This window comes from Somniosus microcephalus, chromosome 7 (assembly GCF_052327205.1).
Source record: "Somniosus microcephalus isolate GS21.2 chromosome 7, FLI_Smic_1.0, whole genome shotgun sequence".
Lineage (NCBI taxonomy): Eukaryota > Metazoa > Chordata > Chondrichthyes > Squaliformes > Somniosidae > Somniosus > Somniosus microcephalus.
Window position 1 is genome coordinate 151,171,693 of NC_140993.1, and position 26,267 is coordinate 151,197,959.

Sequence of the window (26,267 nt, forward strand, 5' to 3'; positions counted from 1 at the left end):
ACTACAACCCCAAAAGTTGTAGTCCCGCCTCCTACACGCCTCCATTGATAAAATCCAGCCCATAAAGTCTCCACTGCCTGCTTACCTTTCGTTATATCATCTCTTATCATAGAAGTGATTTCAGCCTTAATCACTAATGCTACTCCTCCCCCTCTACCAGATTCCCCATCCTTCCTGTGGACCTTATAACCTTGTATATTCAGATGAGAGAGCGCGCGATGGGGGGGGGGGGAAACGGGAGAGCAATGGGGGGGGACGGCTGGGTGATGGGGGGAAGGGAGAGCGAGGGGGGGACGGGAGAGCGAGAGGGGGGACGGGAGAGGGAAAGTGAGAGCGAGGAGTAAATTGCAGGTCACTATTTGAGCACTGTTTTTCTGCCTTTAACAAAAAAGCACTTTAAAAGAACCCCAGTTTCACAACCCTAGGCTATATTTTAAATACATATATAAACTACGACGAACAGTGAAAATGGCTTGGTCTCAATCAATTAAGTGAACTTACGATTTCATCAATATTCTTGTTTGAAAAATTTAGATGAGTCAATTTTTTTAGGTACTGTCCCAACGGCTCATCTCTTCTGTTCTTTACATGGAGACTGCTTTTAGCAATTAAATCCACTGTAAGTCGAACCATGATGCAACAGATTTTGAAGAACTTGACTCAAAGCTATTTCACTGTAGATTTGTGTTTGAGCTCTTGGCTATTTCCAAAAAATGATCAAACTCGACCCTGTGGAAGTAATTTAAGACACAATTATATAGTACAAATATATGGGAATACAAATACCTCTCTTGAACATAGTAAGGCTGATTTTGGTTTCCCCAGAGTAAAACCAGTGGGAGGTGCGCAGGGTGAAAAGAGTCAATGGGGAAACTGTCCTATTTCCAGGTTGCTTCTCATTTACATGAATTAGGTGATCTACCAGTGCAAAACATACTTATCACTGACAGCTTGTCAGTTAAGGATTGGGAAATCAGGTGCTGTTACAGGTTCTTAAGAGCTTGTAGCAGCTTAAATGGAGGGTGGCTAAAGCTGAAGGAGCATTTTGGAGACACAGAAAGATGTCTGGAGCCCCTGAGGTTTTCACATTCTGATGCAGAATTGCTGAGCACGAGAGAGAGAGAGAGAGAGAGAGAGGGATAGTTGATTGGGTCCAAGGCAAATTGGTGAATGAGCATGGTACAAGATGTGAATATGAGCAGATTTACACCAGTGCAGAAAGAAATGTAATAATCTCACATCTCTCATTCCTTATGCTCAGCTCCACATGGCCCTACTTTCCCCTCTGCAAAAACAATCCTTCCCTTCTCTACTTCCCATGGCTGTCCATAAGCAGCAGAGAGGACTTCATAGCATCTCCTGTCTGCTTTCATCACACCCTCAAAAGTTGCTACTCCCCTCATGACTACTTCTTCCACTTGGGCAAACATGCTGTTTCTTCCCATCATAATGCACACTATAGTAAGCAGATTCATACAGAGCAAAGGTTGAAAACCCTTGCTCAGGACACATATTTGCCATTTCTGCTCTTCTGGTGTCAGCCATGGCTTAGTGGTAGCACTGTTGCCTCTAAGTCAGAAGGTTGTGTGTTCAAGCCCCACTCCTAGGGTCCCCAACTCTGGTTTGACTTATTCCTGGAGATTTGATCATGTGTCACTGCTCGTGTGATGCAGAACCCTGATGAAGGGTCATCAACATAGAAGGTTCTTTCTCCACAGATGCTGCCTGACCTGCTGAGTATTTCCAGCATTTTCTGTTTTTATTTCAGATTTCCATCATCCACAGTATTTTGCTTTTGGCCCTCCCCAGTTTGTTTTTCTCCCTCTCACTCCCTCCCTCCCTCAGTTTATGTTTCTCTTTCTCCCCCAGTTTGTGCTTCTCTCTCCCTCCCTCTCCCATTTTCTCTCTCAGGACTCCGTTTCCAGGCAAATGTTCGTTGGCCCCGATCTCATCATCCTCGTAACCGGCAATGAAGCAGTGTTTACGAATAGCAGGGGACCAGCCGGGCTCAGACAATGTGGTTTTGCTGCAAGCCACGACAGCTGGGGCACTGCGCGTGCACAACCGCGCATACAAGGACCGTTTCGCCCAAGTCGCCAGCAGCATTGCTCAGGAGACCAATCGCTCATTCCGATAGACTTCTGTTGAAAGCGGGAGGGTTGGGAACCTACGACTTGAACACATAATGTAGGCTGACACTTCAGCACCGTACTGAGGGAGAGCTGAACTGTCAGAAGCATGAGATTTAAACTGAGGCCCTCTCTTTCAGATAGAAGTAAAAGGTCCCAAAGCACTATTTGAAAAGCAGGAGAGTTCTCCTGGTGCCTTGATCAAAATGTATCCCTCAACCAACACCACCAAAAACAGATTATCTGGTCATTTGATTCATCGATATTTGTGGGGCGTTGCTTTGCACAAAGCCGCCATTGATATTTTGGGATGTGACACATCAGTCAGCATAGAGGATGGCAAAGGCGAAGGCCTATCAAAGCAGGGTTTATGGGCATCTTCCTTACGTCGTCTCTTCCTGCTTAACTCTTTGACTCAAATCCTCACACACCTCTTGAACATGACAATCTTATGTGGCCTTGTGGTGAGTGATCTGACATACGCATGCTATCAAAATAGTTTAATCTTTGTCCCTGTCCCATTTTTCTAGGTCCAACAAACAACTCTGACAGACGCGCAAGGCTAAGTGAAGATGAAAGCTTTGATAACAAGTATCATTCACTCTTACTATATCAAGGTATCGAAATCAGCATCACATATGATTTGCATTCTAATTTTGAAAGGGCCACACTGGGTGATTCACTGAGCACAATTGAGCAGGACCAGGTGGAGATGGCAAGAAAGGCCAAGGGTCAAGTTATCTGGAAGGTCAGCTCACATCCTAGAGCTGCTGAAGAGGACAGAGATGCATACTTCATGGAGCCAGCATTTAAAAAAGGATGATTTTTGCGCACCAACAATTGCTGAAAACACTGGACTGCCTTCCAGGGAGCTTTAGAGGCACATTAGTTAGTATATTGCAGTCCACTACTCACTTGGGTAGGGGGTTCTGCAGTTGAAACTCCGCAGTCAACCATGGAGAGGCGTGTGGTAATTTAGGTGAATACTTAAACTCACTTTCGCGTGTTTTTTAAAAAAAAATTTATACAGAGGCCAGTGTTGGGAGGAGCAGAGAGCGGCGGTACACTGAGTACTGAAACTCACTTTGGCGGGCTTTTTTTTATTTTTTTTATTAAAGAGGCTTACCAATCTCAGACCGGTGGCAGTTCAAAAAGTGACGCAGGCAAGAGGAAGCAGCTCGAACGCTGCGCTAAATCCTGCGCTCAGGCAACTTTTGCGCCACTTTGGCGCCCCAACCCAATTTCTAGGCCTTTGTGTCTTAATGCGAGGAGCATTCGTAATAAGGTGGATGAATTATCTGTGCAAATAGATGTAAACGGATATGATGTAATTGGAATTACAGAGACATGGCTCCAGGGTGACCAAGGCTGGGAATTCAACATCCAGGGGTATTCAATATTCAGGAAGGACAGGCAAAAAGGAAAAGGAGGTGGGGTAGCATTGCTGGTTAAAGAGATTAACACAATAGTAAGGAAGGATATTAGCTCTGATGATGTGGAATCTGTAGGGGTAGAGCTGAAAAATACCAAGGAGCAGAAAACGTTAGTGGGAGTTGTATACAGACCCCCAACAGTAATGCTGAGATTGGGGATGGCATTAAACGGGAAATCGGAGACGCGTGCAATAAGGGCACAGCGGTTATCATGGGTGACTTTAATCTACATATAGATTGGGCTAACCAAATTAGTAACAATACTGTGGAGGAGGAATTCCTAGAGTGTATATGGGATGGTTTCCTGGACCAATATGTCGAGGAACGAACTAGAGATCAGGCCATCTTAGACTGGGTATTATGTAATGAGAAAGGATTAATTAGCAATCTTGTTGTGCGAGGCCCCTTGGGGAGGAGCGATCATAATATGATAGAATTCTTCAGTAAGATGGTAGTTCACTCAGAGACCAGGGTCCCGAATTTAAATAAAGGAAACTACGATGGTATGAGGCGCGAGTTGGCTAGGATGGATTGGGGAACGTTATTTAAAGGGTTGACGGTGGATAGGCAATGGCAAACATTTAAAGATCGCATGGATGAACTACAGAATTTGTTCATCCCTGTTTGGCATAAAAATAAAACAAAAAAGGTAACTCAACCGTGGCTAACAAGGGAAATTAGAGATAGCATAAGATCCAAGGAGAGGACATATAAATTGGCCAGAACAAGCAGCAAACTGACGATTGTGAGCAGTTTAGGATTCAGCAAAGGAGAACAAAGGGATTAATTAAGAGGGGGGAAATAGAATATGAGAGTAAGCTTGCAGGGAACATAAAAACTGACTGTAAAAGCTTCTATAGACATGTGAAGAGAAAAAGATTTGTGAAGTCAAGCATAGGTCCCTTGCAGTCAGAATCAGGGGAATTTACAATGGGGAACAAAGAAATGGCAGACCAATTAAATACATACTTTGGTTCTGTCTTCACAAAGGAGGACACAAGTAGCCTTCCAGAGATTTCGGGGAACATAGGGTCTAATGAGAGGGAGGAATTGAATGAAATCAGTATTTATAGGGAAATGGTGTTAGGGAAATTGACGCGATTGAATGCCGATAAATTACATCCTAGGGTACTTAAGGAAGTGGCCCGAGAAATAGTAGATGCATTGCTGGTCATCTTCCAAAATTCTATAGACTGTGGAATAGTTCCCATGGATTTGAGGGTAGCTAATGTAACCCCACTATTTTAAAAAGGTGTTAGAGAGAAAACAGGGAATTATAGACCGATAAGCCTGACATTGGTAGTGGGGAAAATGCGAGAGTGCATTATAAAAGATGTAATAGCAGAGCACTTGGAAAACAGTGACAGGATCGGACAAAGTCAACATGGATTTACAAAAGGTAAATCATTCTTGACTAATCTACTGGAATTTTGTGAGGATGTAACTGTTAGAATAGATAAGGGAAAACCAGTGGATGTGGTGTATTTGGACTTTCAGAAGGCTTTCAATAAGGTCCCGCATAAGAGATTGGCATGCAAAGTTAAAGCACATGGAATTAGGGGTAAGGTACTGACTTGGATAGAGAACTGGTTAGCAGACAGGAAGCAAAGAGTTGGAATAAACGGGTCTTTTCCCAAGTGGCAGGCAGTGACTAGTGGGGTACCGCAGGGATCGGTGCTAGGACCCCAGCTATTCACAATATATATTAATGACCTAGACGAGGGAACTAGATGTAATATCTCCAGGTTTGCAGACGACACAAAGCTGGGTGGGCGTGTGTGCTGTGAGGAGGATGCAGAGAAACTCCAGTATGATTTGGATAGGTTGGGTGATTGGGCAGATGCATGGCAGATGCAGTATAATGTGGATAAATGCAAGGTTATCCACTTTGGTGGCAAAAACAGAAAGACAGATTATTATCTGAACGGCAATAGATTGGGAAAAGGGGAAGTGCAACGAGACCTGGGTGTCCTTGTGCACCAGTCACTGAAGGTAAGCATGCAGGTGCAGCAGGCGGTTAAGGCAAATGGTATGTTGGCCTTCATAGCGAGAGGATTCGAGTACTGGAGCAAGGATGTCTTGTAGCAGTTGTACAGGGCCTTGGTGAGACCACACCTTGATTATTGTGTGCAGTTTTGGTCGCCTTATCTGAGGAAGGATGTTCTTGCCATGGTGGGAGTGCAGCGAAGATTCACCAGACTGATATCTGGGATGGCAGGAATGACGTATGAAGAGAGATTGAGTCGATTAGGCTTATATTCGATAGAGTTTAGAAGAATGAGAGGGGATCTCATTGAAACTTATAAAATTCTATCAGGACCAGACAGACTAGATGCAGGAAGGATGTTCCCGATGGCGGGGGAGTCCAGAACCAGGGGTCACAGTCTAAGGATAATAGGTAAGCCATTTAGGACTGAGATGAGGAGGAATTTCTTCACCCAGAGAGTGGTGAACCTGTGGAATTCACTACCACAGAAGGCAGTTGAGGCCAATTCATTAAATATATTCAAGAAGGAGTTAGATATATTTCTTAAGGCTAAAGGGATCAAGGGATATGGGGAGAAAGCAGGGACAGGGTACTGAATTTGGATGATCAGTCATGATCTCATTAAATGGCAGAACAGGCTCGAGGGGCCGAATGGTCTACTCCTGCTCCTGTCTTCTATGTTTCTAGGTTAGAGGCTTTTTCACGAGCCAGCTCCCTTCCCGGCTTTTTAAAAAAAATCAGCCAGCTCCCTTCCCGGCTATTTCTAACCAGCCCACTCCCTTCCCGGCTTTTTCTAACAAGCCTGCTCCCTTCCCAGCTTCTTAAATTTTTTTAACGCGCCCGCTCCCATGATGAACCGGAAGCGCGCATGTGCAGAATGCTTCCAGTTCGTTGGCAGCAGTCGCGTCCTTTTAATAAACTCTCCTGCCTGTATCCGAGGCCCTAGAATTGACCATCTCAGCTACTTTGGACAGTCTAGAAGATCAAATAGATAGGGCTTCACTTAGATCAGTAATCACTTCAAGTCTGCTGTGCTGCAGATTAATAGGAGTGCTCAGCTGCAGCTCAGTAGCTGGAGCAATCATGCAATGGGAATGGAAGATGGTGCTATCTGAGAATTCATCTCAGCCCTCCTTTTCCTCATCAACATGCTGTCCCTTGGGACATCATCTTACAGACACAGGGTCAGCTTCCATATGCACACCAATGACACCCAGCTTACCTTTCCACCACCTTTCATGACTCTTCCACCATGTTTTCTGACTGCTTATCCAATGTACAGTTTTGTATGAGTCTTACCTTCCTCAAGATAAGCATTGGGAAAACCAAGGCAGCCATCATGACCTCTGCCACAAACTTGGTTCCCTTGCCACTGATTCCATCCCTTTCCTTGGCAACAGTCTCAGGCTGAACCAGAATGTTTGCAACCTCGGAGTCCTGTTTGACCCCAAGGTGTGTTTTCAACCCTATATCCTCTCCATTGTAAAGACCACCAATTCCACCTCCGTAACAGTACCCAACTCTGCCTCTATTTCAGCCTATCTGGCATTAGAACTCTCTCTCATGCCTTTTGGCACCTCCAGGCTCAATTACTCCAATGTTCTGTTGGCTGGCCTCCATCCTCCACAAACTCCAGCCCATCCAAAACTTTGCTCTCTGCATTCTATCCTGCACCAAGTACTGAGCACTCATCATCCCTGTCCTCTCTGATCTACTTTGGCTCCCAGTTTCTCAACACCTCAAATTTAAAATTATTTCTTTCTATTTAAAGAAAGAACTTGCATTTATATGGAGCCTTTCATGACCTTAGGATGGCCCAAAGCACTTTACAGCTAATGAAATACTTTTTGTAGTCATTGTTGTAATGTAGGAAATGTGGCAGCCAAATTAGTGCACAGCAAAGTCCTACAAACAGCAATGAGATAATGACCAGATAATCTGTTTCAGTGATTTTGGTTGAGGGATAAATATTGGCCAGGACACTAGGGAGAACTCCCCTGCTCTTCTTCAAATAGTGTCATGGGGTCTTTGTGTCCACCTGAAACGGCAGTTGGGACCTCCGTTTAATGTCTCATCAAAAATCACTCCATTGTCTTGTCCTTCATTGTCACTGTAACCTCCTCCAGATAGAGAGTCCCGCGACATCGGTTCATGAACATGAACCGTTCTGTCCGAAGTTCAGTTCTAAATCTCATCGTAGAGAGGTGCCAATCACTTGTCCATTGGGAAAAGGAATAGGAATTGAAAGTGATCCCTTGGTGCTTTCATGCAACTCTTAGAAACTTGGGTACAATTGATTAGAAAAGGGAAAAGAGGAAGAAAATAACTTGAAAAGGGCAGGTTATATAGGAATTTACTTTTTAGAATCATTTTAAGTGCAGTAGCAGTCACACTGGAGTGACCCTTTGCTCAATTCCTGCCTCTGAGTCAGATGATTATAGAAAAAAGTGTTGCATTTATATAACGTCTTTCACGACCATCGGACGTCTCAAAGTGCTTTACAGCCAATAAAGTACTTTTTGGAGTGTAGTCACTGTTGTAATGTGGAAAATGCGGCAGCCAAGTTGCGCACAGCAAGCTCCCACAAACAGCAATATGATAATGACCAGATAATCTGTTAATCGGTTAGAGCCCCGCTCCAAGCAGCCGCCAACGCCCCACAGGCGGGAGTTCTGTTCTTGCAAGGCCAGGTTGACATCCATTGGGATATTGTGTCTGATGGGAGTGCAGTGCCGTCGCCCCACCCACACATTGCACCCCTTCCACCGGGCTAACGGGATATTTTGTTACAGAAACGACCCAGGTCACGGTCTGCTGGGTGTAAAAGCAATGAAACAAATGGGGAGCCTAAGAAGAGAAGTGCTCAGATTATCCGGTCAAGGCCATTTCTCAGGCATCACATAAAATGACATAAATTCTGACGATGGGTCTTCTCTCTCCACAGATGCTGCCTGACCTGCTGAGTATTTCCAGCAGTTTCTGTTTTTATTACATAACATTACTATTACGTTTGTCGCCCTAGTTAATCTGGAGAGCAAAAATGGGGCAGACGAGATCAGGAAGAGATGCTGCCGGTGCGAAACTGCTTGCGGCGTTTTCACAGAGTTTACCTGAAGTCGGCTTAAGTTCCCACACACTTTGCACGAATGTGAAGCCGAAACTGGATCGCATTCACTTAAACCACGGCGCATAACCGGCCGGCAGTGTTCACCAGCTGAACTAAGACCGGGAACCCAAGAAACTATCAGGTGTGTTGCCGAGCCTCCAGGAGCCCAGCCACTTCCGCCGGGCCCGGCAGCTGGCGATCAACCAACTCCGTGAAACAGCCCAACAACTCTCCAGGGAAAGGACTCACCACTGACACGGACTTTCACAAAAGATGAAATGATAGTGAAGCCTCCTCCTTGCTAATAACGCCGCCCGCCGGTTTGCTTACCAGGGCCCGGCTGCTGCTGGTGAACCGGCCGCACGCCCTGAAGCTGCAAGCGGCCGTTTCGAACGCTGAGCGGTTTGAAAGCTCGCGGCCGACGCTGCTGCGGTTGCTATGGGAGACGGATGCCGCCATTGTGTTGCTCGGTAAGGCGCCAGATCCTGAGGAAAGAAGACTTCGTTCTTTCCGTTCCGTGCTGTAACTGAACTCGCGTTAGAGCTGCAAACAGACCAGAAAGAGAATAAAAGGACCAGTTGGGAGGAATTTTCAATATTACCAGGGCAAGGCATCATTTTAGGAATGAGATCTATGATAATCACAAATAAATAAATTTCAACAACCTCACCAACCCTTCCCATTCTGCTTACCCCACTCACCACTGATCGATGACTATACAGGTGAATCAATAACAACAATAAATGCATTTATATATATAGCACCCTTAACATAGAAAAACGTCCCAATGCGAGTCACAGAAGATAATCATACAATAATCGACGACAAGCCAAGGAAGGAGATATTAGGAGGGATAACTAAAATATTGCTCAAAGGGATGGGTTTTAAGGAGGGCCTTAAAGGAGGAGAGCGAGCTGCAGAAATAGAGGTGTTTGGGAAATTAATTCAAAACCATTTATTCCTATGTTGTGAATATTATAATAAGTTACATTTTTAAACCAAGGAGTTAGTTTCAGTTGTAAAGTCGCTTTGAGTCTTCACTTTTTGGCACTTTGTATCTTAACTATCGTCTGATGTAAAAGTAATCATTATTAACATTGTTAAACATTTTACAACTTTTCACAGCATCTAAGCATGCATAAAATGCCATCCCTGCATTATCTCAATTCTCTCTTCAGGTTTGGACTTGGCATTCCAAATTGGAGAAATTTGACAAGTCATGCTGCTCAATAAGATTAATAAATCTGTAGACAAGAGAACGAATGACAAACACGCTTGGCAAAGAAATGGATTATCACGAAACAATCAAATATTTGTACTACACAATATCACAGAGAAAGTTATGAACAAGGTGCCACCTTCAGAATTACTTCAACAATTTTGAAAAAGGCCTCTAATAATCTGGATAGATTTACAATCTGGCAATTTTTTAATGCATTTATGGAATGTGGGTATCGCTGGCAAGGCCAGCATTTATTGCCCATCCCTAATTGTCCTCGAGAAGCTGATGGTGAGCTGCCTTCTTGAACTGCTGCAGTCCATGTGGTGATGGTACTCTCACAGTGCTGTTAGGGAGGGAGTTCCAGGAATTTTACTGAGCGACGATGAAGAAATGGCAATATATTTCCAAGTCAGGATGGTACGTGATTTGGAGGGGAACTTGGAGGTGATCGTGTTCCCATGCACCTGCTGCCCTTGTCCTTCTAGGTGGTAGAGGTTGGGGAGGTGCCGCCGAAGAAGCCTTGGCAAGTTGCTACAATGCATCTTGTAGATGCACAGTATGCTGGTGGTGGAGGATATGAATGTTTAAGGTGGTGGATGGGATGCCAATCAAGCGGGCTGCTTTGTCCTGGGTGGTGTCGAGCTTCTTGAGTGTTGTTGGAGCTGCACTCATCCAGACTAGTGGACAGCATTCCAAAACACACCTGACTTGTGCCTTGCCGCAGAATACCCAGCATCTGACCTGCTCGTGTAGCTACAGTATGTATGTGGCTGGTCCAGTTAGATTTTTGGTCAATGGTGACCCCCATGATGGGGGATTCAGCGATGCTAATCCCATTGAATGTCAAGAGAAGGTGGTTAGTCTCTCTCTTGTTGGAGATAGTCACTGCCTGGCACTTGTGTGGCATGAATATTACTTGTCACTTATCAGCCCAAGACTGAATGTTGTCCAGGTCTTGCTGCATGCGGGCAGGACCGCTTCATTGTCGGAGGAGTTGCGAAAATAACTGAACACTGTGCAATCATCAGCGAACATCCCAACTTCTGACCCTATGATTGAGGGAAGGTCATTGATGAAGCAGCTGAAGATGGTTGGCCGAGGACACTGCCCTGAGGAACTCCTGCAGCGATGTCCTGGGGCTGAGATGATTCAGTTCCAACAAACACAACCATCTGCCTTCGTGCTACATATCACTCCAGCCAGTGGAGAGTTTTCCCCCTATTCCCATTGACTTCAGTTTTACTAGGGCTCCTTAATGCCATACTCTGTCAACTGCTGCCTTGATGTCAAGGGCAGTCACTCTCACCTCACCTCTGGAATTCAGCTCTTTTGTCCATATTTGGAATAAGGCTGTAATGAGGTCTGGAGCCGAGTGGTCCTGGCAGAACTCAAATTGAGCATTGGTGAGCAGGTTATTATTGAGGCACCTCAAAGCACTGGAGAGGTACCACCAACGCTGCCTCCGCAAGATCCTGCAAATCCATTGGTAGGATAGGTGCACCAACGTCAGTGTTCTTGCTCAGGCCAACATCCCCAGCATCGAAGCTTTGACCACGCTCGATCAGCTCCGATGGGTGGGTCACATTGTCCGCATGCCCGATACGAGACTCCCAAAACAAGCGCTCTACTCGGAGCTCCGGCACGGCAAGAGAGCCCCAGGTGGGCAGAGGAAACGTTTCAAGGAAACCCTCAAAGCCTCCTTGAAAAAGTGTAACATCCCCACCGACACCTGGGAATCCCTGGCCCAAGACCGCACAAAGTGGAGGAGAAGCATCCGGGAAGGCGCCGAACACCTGGAGTCTCTTCGCTGGGAGCAAGCGGAAGCCAAGCGCAGGCAGCGCAAGGAGCACACGTCAACCCAAGCACCCCACCCACCTGCCCCTTCAACTACCGTCTGCCCCACCTGTGACAGAGATGGTAGGTCACGCATTGGACTCATCAGTCACCTGAGAACTCATTTTTAATGTGGAAGCAAGTCATCCTCGGTTCCGAGGGACTGCCTAAGATGAGAAGATGATATTGGTGAGTAAGTGCCGCTTGATAATTCTATTGACGACACCTTCCATCACTTTGCTGATGATTGAGAGTAGACTGATGGGGTGTTAATTGGCCAGATTGGATTGATCCTGCTTTTTGTGGACAGGACACACCTGAGCAATTTTCCATATTGTTGGGTAGATGCCAGTGTTGTAGCTGTACTGGAATAGCTTGGCTAGAGGTGCAGCTAGTTCTGGAGGACACGTCTTCAGCATAACAGCAGCATGTTGCTGGGGCCCATAGCCTTTGCTGTATTCAGTGTGTTCAGTCATTTCGTGATATCACGTGGAGTGAATTGAATTGGCTGAAGACTGGCTTCTATGCTGGTGGGGACCTCAGGAGGAGGCCAATATGGATCATCCACTTGGCACTTCCAGCTGAAGATGGTTGCAAACGCTTGAGCCTTGTGTTTTGCGCTCATGTGCTGGGCTCCACCATCATTGAGGATGGAGATGTTCATGGAGCCTTCTCCTCCCGTTAGTTGTTTAATTGTCCACCACCATTCACGACTGGATGTGTCAGGACTGCAGAGCTTCGATCTGATCTGTTGGTTGTGGGATTGCTTAGCTCTGTATATAGCATGGGGTTTGCGCTGTTTAGCATGTATGTAGTCCTGTGTTGTAGCTTCACCAGGTTGGCACTTAATTTTTAGGTATGGCTGGTGCTGCTCCTGGCATGCTCGTCTACATTCCTCATTGAACCAGGGTTGGTCACCTGGCTTGATGGTAATGGTAGAGTGAGGGATATGCCGGGCCATGAGGTTACAGGTTGTGGTGGAATACAATTCTGCTGTTGCTGATGACCCGCAGCGCCTCATGGATACCCACTTTTGAGCTGCAAGATCTGTTCTGAATCTATCCTATTTAGCACGGTGGTAGTGCCATGTAACTCAATGGAGAGCATCCTCAGTGTGAAGACAGGACTTCGTCTCCACAAGGACTGTGTGGTGGTCACTGCTACCAATAATGTCATGGACAGATGCATCTGTAACAGGTAGATTGGCAAGAATGACGACAAGTAGGTTTTTCCCTCGTGTTGGTTCTTTCACCGCATGCCGCAGGCCCAGTCTGGTAACTATGTCCTTCAGGACTCAGCCAGCTTGCTCAGTAGTGGTGCTACCGAGCCACTCTTGGTGATGGACATTGAAGTCCCCTACCCAGAGTACATTCTTGCTACCCTCAGTGCTTCTTCCAAGTGGTGTTCAACATGGAAGAGTACTGATTCATCAGCTGAGGGAGGACAGTGGGTGATAATCAGCAGGAGGTTTCCTTGCCCATGTTTGACTTCATGGGGTCCAGAGTCAATGTTAAGGACTCCCCAGGCCACTCTCTCCCGACTGTACACCACTGTGCCGCCGCCTCTGGTGGGTCTGTCCTGCCAGTGGGACAGGACATACCCAGGGATGGTGATGGAGGAGTCTGGGACGTTGGCTAAAATGTATGATTCTGTAAGTATGACTATGTCAGGCTGTTGCTTGATTAATCTGTGGGCCAGCTCTCCCAATTTTGGCACAAGTCCCCAGATGTTAGTGAGGAGGACTTTGCAGAGTCGAATGGGCTGGGTTTGCCTTTGTCATGTCCGGTGCCTAGGTCGATGCCCGGTGGTCCGTCCAGTTTTATTCTTAGTATGCTTCTTTGTAGCGGTTTGGTAGAACTGAGTGGCTTGCTAGGCCATTTCAGAAGGCAGTTTCGAGTCAATCACATTGCTGTTGGTCTAGAGTCACATATAAGCCGGATGGATGGCAGATCCACTGGCATATGCTGAACTTCAGGGACAATGTGGTAATCCAGGGAATACGAGTTCAAATCCCACCATGGAAGATTGAGAACTTGAATTCAATTATGGGGATAGAGTGGGAGAATGGGACAGACTGGATTGCTCTACAGAGAGCCGGCACCGACTCAATGGGCCAAATGGCCTCCTTCTGTGCCATTATGACTCAATGGGCCAGAACTTCGGGTCCCCACGGGTGAGTACGTGCTGGGTACGCACGCGTAGGCCCAACGAAAGTGCCGGTTTTGTGCATGCACTGTGCATGCGCGGGAAACTGGAACTTCTGTTCCCTTAAAGGAAGGGGTTCACAGGTCGAACGCATGCGCCAGAGAGGCAGCGCGTACGCCTGGAACTTCCATTTTTTTTGCAGGTTTCTCCAGGAGGGTAAGTCTCCAGGAGCTACGCTTGTAAAAAGCAGTCGCAAGGCCTGCTTTTAACAAGGTAAGTGGTGAATTAAGTAAAATTAAAACATTTTTTCCACAGATTTATTAGTTTTAAATACTTTAAAGAAAGGTAAGTTTATTTTTAGCCCTGTTAGAAATTGTAATGAATTTTTTCAAAAATTTAAATTATTGTTTAAAATAGTTATTTTATGTAATTTATAGTTATTTTAAAAATGTGATTTAAAAAAAAAATTATTTGAAGTTTTAGTTATGTTTTGGGGCTGAATTGTGTTCATAGATTTGACAGGCCTTCTTGTCAAATCTATGAATACAGATTCCCTGCTACCATTGGCTCTCCATGGCCCACGTGATCCCAGGGGATGCTTCGAACTAACTGCGCCCCTGGGATACGCAAGCACTGCGCGCCGGCAGTTGGAGCAGGCCCAGGATCGGAATACCACTCGGGCCCACAGCTCAACGGCCGGCGCGCTAGGTAAGTGCCGGTCGGAGGCTTGCACCCGCGGGAAGCCTCCAACCCGAATTTCTGGGCCTATGACTCTATTTCCTTCCCTGAAGGACATTAGTGAACCAGATGGTTACGACAATCTGGTAGTTTAATGGTCACCACTACTGGTACTAGCTTTATACTATTATATTTTCTTGAGAAATACATAAACATCATTAAGAAACTCTGTGTGTTAAAGTGGAGGAAAGAACAAGAGTGTTCAAAATAAAGACAAGTGCTCAGCATGGATGTGTCTCATGACCCTGTTATTAAAATAATAATAGTAGACCTGATAGTGCCCATGTGCAAAGAGGAGAAAAGTGAACTCACAATGGAGGAGACAAAAAAAACACCTGGAGATCTAGACATTGCAAATCATGTCACATTACAGAAGCTAGAATTGCATGATTGCCCAGATGTCTCCTTGAATGGGGCATGGATGTCCTGGGCGCTGCGGTCAGCAGCCCAGGAGATCTTCACGCTTTAAATTTCCCGCCACAGCCCCACTGTTCTACACAATCCGTCCTACTCTGCCATTGCTGGTTACCTGTTCAGCACTATCCTTTTCTTCTTTGGAATTTCCTTCCTAATTCCTCCCACGTTGCCACCTCTCTCCTTGGATTCAAAAATTATGTAGAATGTGTAGAAGGATGTCTGCAAAATTGGAAATATCTGCATATCTGATAGGGAGGTAAAGGTTGCAGAATTTAAGATGTACAACAAAACAACAACTTGAATTTATATAGCTCCTTTAACATAGTAAAACATCCCAAGGTACTTCACAGGAGCGTAATCCAACAAAATTTGACACCGAGCGACATAAGGAGATATTAGGACAGGTGAAAAGTAGGTTTTAAAGGAGCATCTTAAAAGGAGGAGAGAGAGGTGGACAGGCTTAGGGAGGTAATTCCAGAGCCTAGGGCCCAAGCAGCTGAAGCCACTGCCGCCAATGGTGGGCCGATTAAGATAGGGGAAGCGCAAGAGGCTAGGATTGGAAGAGTGCAGATATCTCAGAGGGTTATAGACCAGGAGCCAATGCACAGGGGTGATGAGTGAACAGGACTTGGTGCAAGTTAGGATATGGGCAGCAGAGTTTTGTATGAGCTCAAACACCACAAACTGTAACCTCATGGCCTGGCATATCCCTCACTCTACCATTACCATCAAGCCAGGGGACCAAAGCTGGTTCAATAAGGAGTGTAGAAGAGCATGCCAGGAGCAGCACCCAGGCGTACCTAAAACTGAGGTGCCAACCTGGGGAAGCTCCAACACAGGACTACATGCATGCTAAAAAGTGGAAGCAGCATGCTATAGACAGGGCTAAGTGATCCCACAATCAATGGATCACATCAAAGCTCTGCAGCCCTGCCACATCCAGTCGTGAATGGTGGTGGACCATTAAACTACTAACGGGAGGAGGAGGCTCCATGAATATCCCTATTCTCAATGATGGCAGAACCCAGCACGTGAGTGCAAAAGACAAGGCTGAAGCATTTGCAACCATCTTCAGCCAGAAGTGCCAAGTGGATGATCCATATCGGCCTCCTCCTGAGGTCCCCACCATCACAGAAGCCAGTCTTCAGCCAATTCGATTCACTCCACGTGATATCAAGAAACGACTAAGTGCACTGAATACAGCAAAGGCTATCGTGCTGAAGACTTGTGCTCCAGAACTAGCTGTGCCTCTAGCCAAGCTGTTCCAGTACAGCCACAACACTGGCATCTATCCGACAATGTGGAAAACTGCCCAGGTGTGTCCTGTCCACAAAAAGCAGGACAAATCCAATGCAGCCAATTACCGCCAGATCAGTCTACTCTCAATCATCAGCAAAGTGATGGAAGGTGTCATCGACAGTGCTATCAAGCAGCACTTACTCACCAATAACCTGCTCACTGACGCTCGGTTTGGGTTCCACCAAGACCACTCGGCTGCCAACCTCATTACAGCCTTGGTCCAAACATAGACAAAGGAGCCGAATTCCAGAGGTGAGGTGAGTGCCCTTGTCATCAAGGTAGCATTTGACTGAGTCTGGCACCAAGGAGCCCTAGTAAAACTGAGGTCAATGGGAATCAGGGGGGAAAACTCTCCACTGGCTGCAGTCATGCCTAGCACAAAGGAAGATGGTTGTGGTGATTGAAAATCAATCATCACAGCCCCAGGACATCGCTACAGGAGTTCCTCAGGGCATTGTTGTAATGTATGTACCTTTAAGGGAGAGAACTACTTTTTACAGCTCCTGTATACTGTAGTACCGGCAGTGACCACACCTGTATATAAACCCTGAGTAGTGATTTGTACAGTTAGTTCTAGAGTAACCCTCATTCAGTAAACACCTGTTGAATCGTTCCTGCAGTCTTGTTGTCGAATTATTGAAGGACACAGCATCAAGATACACGGATCTAACGTTGGCGATGAGCAGATTCAAACCTACCTGCAACTCTGCATCACCTCCCAGGGATTCGCTCCTGGAGAACAGTGGAAGAAGGCCGAGTCCAGAAGCACGGGCGTTGACCACGGGCAACCCCCCAGTCATCCAGTGGAGATTTGAGCATCGCAGGGAAGGCTGTCGAGAGCCAGGCTTGGCTTTCCAGTCACGGTGGTCCAGCGAAATGGGCTGGCAACAGGTACTGCGCAGACCCTTCCCGGACAGCGGCGGCTAGAGCCGACCGAGCGACAAAGAAAAAGGCCGAGCAGCATCGACAGGGCAGAGAGAGAGGGTAGAGCGCACAGGGCGCAGCCGGTGTTCAGGACCGAGCGGCGTCAACGGGGGAGAAAGGCAAGAGAGAGCAGAGCGCAGCCGGTGTTCAAGGGCCGAGCAGCGTCAACGGGGGAGAGAGGCGCGCAGGAAAATGCAAGGCGCTGCCATTGCCACGAGGACCGCAGAGAGCGGCATTGGCAGCAGCGCAGGAGCAGCGCACGAAACCCACAGGGCGTTGCCATTTGCCATGAGGACCGCCGAGAGCGGCGTTGGCAGCAGCGTGGGAGACGCCATTTTAAGCCGCAGCGGGGAAGAAAGGAAAGCGCGGGAGACGCCATTTTAAGCCAGTCTAACCACACCCAAAAATGCCAAGGAGTGGCAGTATCACAGCGTTCGACAATGAAGTCGAAGATTGGACGACGTATGTCAAACGCATAGAAGTATACTGCAAGGCGAATGAAGTGCCAGATGACAAGAAAGCGCTGGTATTGTTGAATTCAATGGGTGCAAAAATGTATGGCTTACTACTAAACCTAGTAACCCCAGAGAAGCCAGTAGAAAAGGATTTTGAAAACAGTGTCAATCCTACAGGACCACTTAAACCCCACACCGCTGCTGATAGCAGAAAGGTTTAAGTTTCACAAAAGGAACCAGCATAAAGATGAAAGTAATGCTGAGTATTTAACGGAACTGCACAAGCTATCGAAACACTGCCAGTTTGGAACGGGACTAGCAGATACTTTAAGGGACAAGTTTGTGTGTGGACTTCAAAGTGAAGGAACCCAGAAACGGCTTCTATCAGAAAAGGATCTTACGCTGGCCAAGGCTTTCAGCATTGCAGTATCACACGAAGCAGCAGCACGGGGCACGGCAGAGATACAATGGAGATCGCAAGAATATGGCACAAATGAAATGTCATACGGAACAGTGAAGTGCTATCACTGCGGCAGAACAACACACGACCATAATGATTGCTGGTTCAAGGACAAAGTGTGCAGACAGTGTGGAAAAGTAGGACACATAGCAAGAGTCTGCAGGTCGGGAAAGAAAACCAGCAGCAAGAAATCTCCACAGGAGAAGTACAAGAAGGTACATAAGGTGACAGAGAGTAGTTCAGACGAACAAAAAAGTGATACAGACTCCGGAAGCAAGGAGCTGGGTTGTCTGAAACTACATAATGTGATCAAAACGGAGGATCACCAAACTATCTGGGTCACGTTCAAGATAGCAGGAGTCCAAGTGAAAATGGAATTGGACACAGGATCAGCCCTAACAGTCATAAACTGAAGGGACTACAAGCGGCTATTCTCACATATACCCTTGAGAGATACAAAGATTGTCTTGAAGACGTACACGGGGCAAAAAGTCTACCCCAAAGGAAAAGTAAGGGTGAACGTTATATATAACGGCAAGGAAACACCAAAAATGGACCTATATGTATTGCCAGATGGAGGACCACCACTACTAGGACGTGAATGGATCCGGAAGGTACAGCTAGATTGGCATTCCATACAAGCACTGACTGTAGATGCCAAAAAGGATGATGACGTCACACCTGGTCGACTGTCAAAAATGCTAACTGATGCACAAGAAGTGTTCCAGCAGGGACTCGGAACACTAAAAGGCATAACAGCGATGATCAAAATAGAGGAAAATGCAAGCCCAAAGTTTTTTTAAGGCCAGACCGGTACCTTATGCAATCCGCCCAGCCGAAGAAGCAGAGCTGGAAGGTTTGGAACGTTCAGTAGTACTGTCCAAAGTGGACTGGAGCGAGTGGGCTACACCCATCGTTCCTGTAATGAAGAGGTCGTTGAGTAATACACCTGGGGAACCAAAGAAGGTTCACATCTGTGGGGACTTTAAGGTGACAGTGAACCCAGTCCTTCACACTGTACAATATCCGCTTCCGCGGATTGAAGATATTTTCGCCTCGCTATCTGGAGGGAAACACTTCACTAAGATTGATCTGGCCCAGGCGTACCTGCAAATGGAGGTAGAAGAAGCCTCGAAACAGCACCTCACGATCAACACTCATAAAGGTCTCTACCAATACAATCGGCTGGTGTTCGGGGTAGCATCAGCTCCGGCTATTTGGCAAAGGGCAATGGAACAAGTCCTGCAAGGGATTCCAGGGACCCAGTGTTATTTGGACGACATCCTGGTCACGGGCGAAAATGACAGTGATCACCTCGCCAACCTGGAGCAGGCGCTCACTAGATTGAAGGAATATGGGCTCCGAGCTAATCGCCACAAATGCGAGTTTTTCCAGAAGCAGATCTCGTATTGTGGCCACGTTATTGATGAAGAGGGGTTACATAAGTCCCCTGAAAAGATTGAGGCAGCAGTCAAGGCTCCAGCACCGGAAAATGTGTCACAACTGAGGTCGTTCCTCGGGCTGGTGAACTACTACCAAAAGTTCTTGCCGAATTTGTCTACCGTACTACACCCACTGAACACCCTACTGCAAACGGGGGTACCATGGAAGTGGAGTGACGAATGTAAACGAGCTTTCCAGAAGAGCAAAGCATTGATACCATCAAAAGAGGTGTTGGCTCATTTCAACCCAGCACTACCAATTCGGTTGGCGTGTGATGCATCACTCTATGGCATTGGAGCGGTGCTGTCGCACAAATTCCCGGACGGCTTGGAGAGGCCAGTAGCCTTTGCATCTCGGTCACTAACCTCAGCCGAGCGTAACTACGCCCAGATTGACAGGGAAGCCCTCAGCCTAGTGTGGGGAGTGAAAAAGTTCAATCACTATCTGCACGGGCAGAAGTTCACCTTGCTGACTGACCACCAACCACTTGTCTCCATCTTTAATCCAAAGAAGGGCGTTCCGGTGATGACTGCGCAATGGCTACAAAGATGGTCCCTTTTTCTAGGGGCGCACCAATATGAAATCGAGTATAAGGGCACGAAACAGCATGGAAACGCTGATGGGCTATCACGCCTGCCACTGCCTACTGCGGAGGAAGCATCAGAAGTGGATCCTGTCGAAATATTTCACTCGACTATAATTGAATGCTTGCCAGTAACTAACGCTGGTATAGAGAAGGAGACCCGAAATGACCCGACACTGTCTCGGGTGTATGATTTGACGGTGAAGGGATGGCCAGCACATGGCGACTCACTGTTGCCAGCATTCTCATCCAGAAGAGAACAGCTGTCAGTATGCCAGGGGACCTTGATGTGTGGATCCCGAGTGGTAATTCCACCCAAGTTAAGGGAGAGAGTGCTCAATGAGCTTCACGAAGGTCATCTGGGAGGGGTGAAAATGAAAAGCCTTGCTAGGGCTTATGTGTGGTGGCCGGGGATCGATCAGCAAATCGAGGACCTGTCAAAGAGCTGCTCAGGATGCCAGAAAATCCAAAATGCACCACCACATGCCCCTCTACACCCATGGGAGTGGCCCTCATCTCCATGGCAACGGGTGCATATTGATTTTGCTGGTCCATTCATGGACTCAATGTTTTTAATAGCCGTGGATGCACACTCGAAATGGCCTGAGGTGATCAAAATGTCCTCCACCACCACGGAGAAAACTATTGCAGTCCTACGGACCATTTTTGCCAGGAACGGCTTGCCAGAGCAGATTTGCTCTGATAACGGACCGCAGTTTGTGTCCGAAGAGTTTCGAAGATTTATGAAAAGGAATGGGGTAAGGCATTACACATCCGCCCCGTATCATCCAGCCACAAATGGATTGGCTGAGAGGTTCGTACAAACCTTTAAAAAAGCAGTAAAGGCCATGTGCGACGACAACATTCTACTGCAGCATAAGGTGGACAATTTCCTGTTAGCCTACAGAAATGCGACACATGCAGTCACCAACCAGGCCCTGGCCATGATGTTCTTTAACCGAAGGTTGAGATCTCATCTGGATTTGCTCAGACCAAATGTACAAAGAGATGTTGAGAATAAGCAATTCCAGCACATCAATGAGAAGCCGACAAGGAGCTTCAATGTAGGGCAACCAGTCTTGGGCCGCGACTACCAAACAGAGAAATGGCAACCAGGAATGATATGCACACGGCAGGGGCCACTAATGTACACAGTGGATGTTGGGGAGAACATTGTGAGACGCCATGCTGACCAGATCCTAGAGGCACAGGAACGAGTCAACCCCATGTCTCGGCCATACGTACCTGGTGAGGAACCCAACGTACAGGTCGCATCTACCTCAGAAACAATAGCATTGGAAGCTGATGAATCAACTGACGACAGGGTGCTAGAATCGCCTCCGCACCAAGAGCGAGACACTCAGGAAAGGCGTTATCCAGAAAGAATCAGGAAGCCTCCCCAAAGACTGAATTTATAAATAGACTATTTTCAGCTAATGTTGCATGTTAAAAGTGTTAATTGTAATTAGTTTGATATTTAATTGTTAAATGAGTGTTATGGTACTGTTAATCTAAAAGGGGAGGAATTGTAATGTATGTACCTTTAAGGGAGAGAACTACTTTTTACAGCTCCTGTATACTGTAGTACTGGCAGTGACCACACCTGTATATAAACCCTGAGTAGTGATCTGTATAGTTAGTTCTAGAGTAACCCTCATTCAGTAAACACCTGTTGAATCGTTCCTGCAGTCTTGTTGCTTAATTATTGAAGGACACAACATCAAGATACACGGATCTAACAATTGTCCTAGGCCAACCATCTTCAGCTGCTTCATCAATAACCTTCCCTCCAACATAAGGTCAGAAATTAGGATGTTTGCTGATGACTGCACAGTGTTCAGTGCCATTCACAACTCCTCAGATAATGAAGCAGTCCATGCCCGCATGCAACAAGACCTGGACGACGTTCAGGCTTGGGCTGATAAGTGGCAGGTAACATTCACGCCACAGAACTGCCAGGCAATGATTATCTCCAACAAGCGTGCGTCTAAACACCGCCCCTTGACATTCAATGGCATTACCATCACCGAATTCCACACCAGCAGCATCCTGGGGGTCACAATTGACCAGAAACTTAACTGGACCAGCCACATAAATACTGTGGCAACAAGAGGAGGTCAGCGGCTAGGTATTCTGCAGCGAGTGGCTCACCTCCCGACTCCCCAAAGCCTTTCTACCACCTACAAGACACAAGTAAGGAGTGTGATGGAATACTCTCCACTTGCCTGGATGAGTGCAGTTCCAACAACACTCAAGAAGCTCGACACCATCCAGGACAAAGCAGCCCACTTGATTGGCATCCCCTCCAGCACCTTAAACATTCACTCCCTCCACCACTGGGGTACCGTGGCTTCAGTGTGTACCATCTACAAGATACACTGCAGCAACTCGCCAAGGCTTCTTCGGCAGCACCTCCCAAACCCGCGACCTCTTCCACCTAGAAGGACAAGGGCAGCAGACACATGGGAACACCACCACCTCCAAGTTCCCCTCTAAGTCACACATCATCCTGACTTAGAAGTATTTCGCCGATCCTTCATCATCATTGGGTCAAAATCCTGGAACTCCCTCCCTAACAGCACTGTGGGAGTACCTTCACCACACGGACTGCAGCGGTTCAAGAAGGCAGCTCACCACCACCTTCTCAAGGGCAATTAGGGATGGGCAATAAATGCTGGCCTTGCCAGTGACGCTCATCCCATAAAAATGAATTTAATAAAAGTTTATAGAGGGTGGAAGATGGGAGGCTGGCCAGAAGAGCATTGGAACAATTTAGAGGTAAAAAAGGCATTGCTGAGGCTTTCAGCAGCAGGTAAGCTCAGGCATGGGTAGACTCGCACGATGTTACGGAGATGGAAGTAGGTGATGGTGCGGATATATGGTTAGAAGCTCATCTCAGGGTGAAATAAGACACCAAGGTTGCAAACGATGTGGTTCCACCTCAGGCAGTTGCCAGGGAGAGGGATAGAGTTGGTGGCTAGGGAACAGAAGACAAAGGCTTCGGTCATCCCAATCTTTAGTTGGAGGAAATTTCTGCTCATCCAGTACTGGATGTTGGACGTGCAGCGTGACAAATTAGAGACAGTGGAGGGATTGAGAAAGGTGGTGGTGAGGTAGAGCTGGGTGGCATCAGCCTTCATGTGGAACCTAATGTGTTTTTGGATGATGTCGCCATGTAGATGAGAAATAGGAGGGGCCAAGGATAGATCCTTGGGGGACTCCAGAGGTAATGGTGTGGGAGCGGGAAGAGAAGCCATTGCAGGTGATTCTCTGGATATGACTGGATAGATAAAAATAGAACCAGGAAAGGGCAGTCCCATCCAGCTGGACGATGGAGGAGTGGTGTTGGAGAAGGATGCTGTGGTCAACCACATCAAAGGTTGTAGATAGTTCGAGAAGGATGAGGAAGGATAGTTTACCACAGTCACATAGGATGTCATTTGTGACATTGGGAAGGACCATTTCAGTGTTGTGGCTGGGGTGGAAACCTGATTGGAGGGGTTCAAACATGGAGCTGTGGGAAAGATGGGAACAAATTTGGGAGGCAACAATGCGTTCAAGGACTTTGGAGAGGAATGACAGGTTGGAGATTGGGCGGTAGTTTGCAAGGACAGAGGGGTCAAGGGTGGGTTTTTGAGGCGGGGGGTGATAACGGCAGATTTGAAGTGAAGGGGGACAGTACCTGAGGAAAAGGAACTGTTAACAATATCAGCTAATGTGGGGGCCAGGAAGGAAAGTTGAGTGGTCAGCAGTTTGGTGGAAATAGGGTCGAGGGACCAGGAGATGGTATCATGGACAAGATGAGCTTGGAGTAGGCATGAGGGGAGATAGGAGAGAAACTAGAGAAAGATGCAAGCTCAAAGCTAGACAGGGGGAAACCTTAAGGGAAATTTGACCCGGTGGGCTAGGGGAAGGGAAAGAAACAGCAGAGACAGCTGAATGGATGGTCTCAATCTTAGTGACAAAGAAATCTATGAGCTCCTCGCACTTGTTGTTGGAGGTGAGGGTGGTGGAGACAGGGGAGAGGGGCTTCGGAAGATGGTTTGTAGTGGAGAAGAGGAGCCGGGTGTTAACTTTGCATTCCAGGATGATCCTGGAATATTTTTGGCCAAGGAGAGCAGGACCCAATAGTACTTTATGTGGTCCAGCCAGATCTGGCAATGCATGGCTAAACCAGTTGTCCGCCATAAACGTTCAAGTCTGTGACCCTTGGACTTAAGGGAGCAGAGATGAGGGCCATACCAGGAGGAATGATTAGGGTGAGAGAGAGAGTAATGGTTTTAGTGGGGACAAGGACATCAAAGGTGGAGGTTGTTAAATCTGTGAGTTGTTCAAGTAATTAATACTCAGACTTAATCAGTAACAATAAAACAGGTCTTTACTGGTTGGAGGTAGGGGCTATACGTAGGTCTTTACTTCATGCCCACAGGCGGGAACTGAGGGGGATCAGTACCCACAGTACTATTTATACCCCTATGGCCAGGAGTGGTACTGCGTATCACTACGCCCAACAAGTAGTGCAGTCCTGTCCATAGGTTCAAAGTAGCACACATATTACATACACAACATTCCTCCCTTCCTAGCTTTACAGTCATCTCCCCATTTAACATAACGTAATAACATATATACATATATAACTTCAGGTTTACATAACAGAATAACATAGATACATAGATAACTTCATGTCAAAACAGATCACAGATTCAGTCTCTGTGGAAAACAGTTCACAGATTCAATCTCTGTGGTGGAGTCGGTTCACGTTGCTGGAGTGACTCATTCAATAGTCCTTCCATGGATTTAACAGTTTGAACTTCCGAACTGAATTGGCTCCGTTCGGAGGGACCACGTGTGTGATCTGGTAGAGGTAATAATGGTTCAGATGGGTCATCTTCTGTTTCGACTTTTCCTTTTCTGCTTCTTGGAGACTCTCTGGGCTCCACTGTCAGCTGCCAGCTGCATGCGCAGTTCCTCCTTCTCTCCCTCCTTTTTCCGTAGTAGAGCCACCTTCTCCCGATGTTCCGTAGACTTTCGGTGCTCCTCCATGATTTCTGTACGGTGGGAGTCGAAGTTACAAGTTGGGCAGGACAGGACATAGTAATATTCGGTGTCGTCCTGATCTAGGCCAGCGAGAGGGTCTTCTATTTCCTCCATACCCAGCTGGGCATTAGCCAGCTTTTGTTCCAAGTCCAGACATCTTTCCTGAAGAGACTTCTTCATGCGTACCTCTTCATCCAGCTTTTTCTGGGCTTTCAGCAAGTCGTTTACTAATGACCTCATTTGAGATTTTACTACTTCAACTTCTTTTGGAGATTGATTGATCGGACTATTCAATCCCTCTACCGGAGCAGCTGTTTCAGCGGTCTGTTGTTCTACGTTGACGTGAGTCAGCGTACTTTTGGCATCCAAGGGCTGCTCTGTTGCAGTCATCTCAGTCTGTGTTGCCACCTCAGCTCTTCCAATAACCTTTGAGAGCTCCGAACCCCTTTCGTTTGAATATTGAAGTTCGTGTTCAAGTTTTTCCCATTTCAGAGTCCTGTCCTTCAGCATATGCAGGAGTTGGCTGACCGTTAACTCCTCTGACATCAGACGTTTTGTGTGCTCCTGCTCCATTTTCTCCATCAGCTGCTTCTGTTGTCTTTCCAGATTCTCCAACTCTATATCAAAGAACTCTTTCGTTGCATTCAACTCTTGCTCACAACGGCGAAGCATTTGTTCTAATTGCTGTTGTAGTTTGAAATGGAGTTGAGTTCGAGCCCGGTGTCCCTCAGAAATGGGCACATCAGTAGACTTGCCAGACTCAGAATCCACAGTTAAACTATGTTGTTGTTGCTCAGTGGAATTCTGTGCTGAAACTTTGTCTTTTGCACCTGAGTTGGGCTTACCATCATCCGTTCCAGAGTCTGGGCTGACTATCTTCACCGAGTTCTCACTCGTTATTGTTTGTAGGAAATGCCAGTCCATATTCATTTTCCTAATCCACTCCCGTCCTCGTAGTGGAGAACCTCCTTCAGATATCACATATAAGTCCATTATTTGACTGTCTTCGCCCTTGTGGACCACTGCAACCTCTATTTTCCCGATGGGGTACACTCT

General features: G+C 46.9%; 1 protein-coding gene across 4 annotated transcripts in view; it reads right to left on the reverse strand.

The window, feature by feature from the left end:
- Positions 1-9,088, reverse strand: part of ppp1r42 (protein phosphatase 1, regulatory subunit 42) — a 152,047-nt gene extending 142,959 nt beyond the window's left edge. The window contains exons 1-2 of one of the 4 annotated variants that reach the window (XM_085993097.1): positions 8,905-9,083; positions 502-729 (exon numbers count right to left, since the gene is read on the reverse strand). In XM_085993097.1, the coding sequence (XP_085849223.1) occupies positions 502-633 (132 nt within the window). In that variant the 5' untranslated portion in view covers positions 634-729; positions 8,905-9,083. Of the gene's footprint in view, positions 1-501; positions 730-8,659; positions 8,770-8,904 lie in introns of those variants that run through there. The other 3 variants (XM_085993095.1, XM_085993094.1, XM_085993096.1) reach the window with 3 other exon arrangements.
- Positions 9,089-26,267: the final 17,179 nt, after the last annotated feature.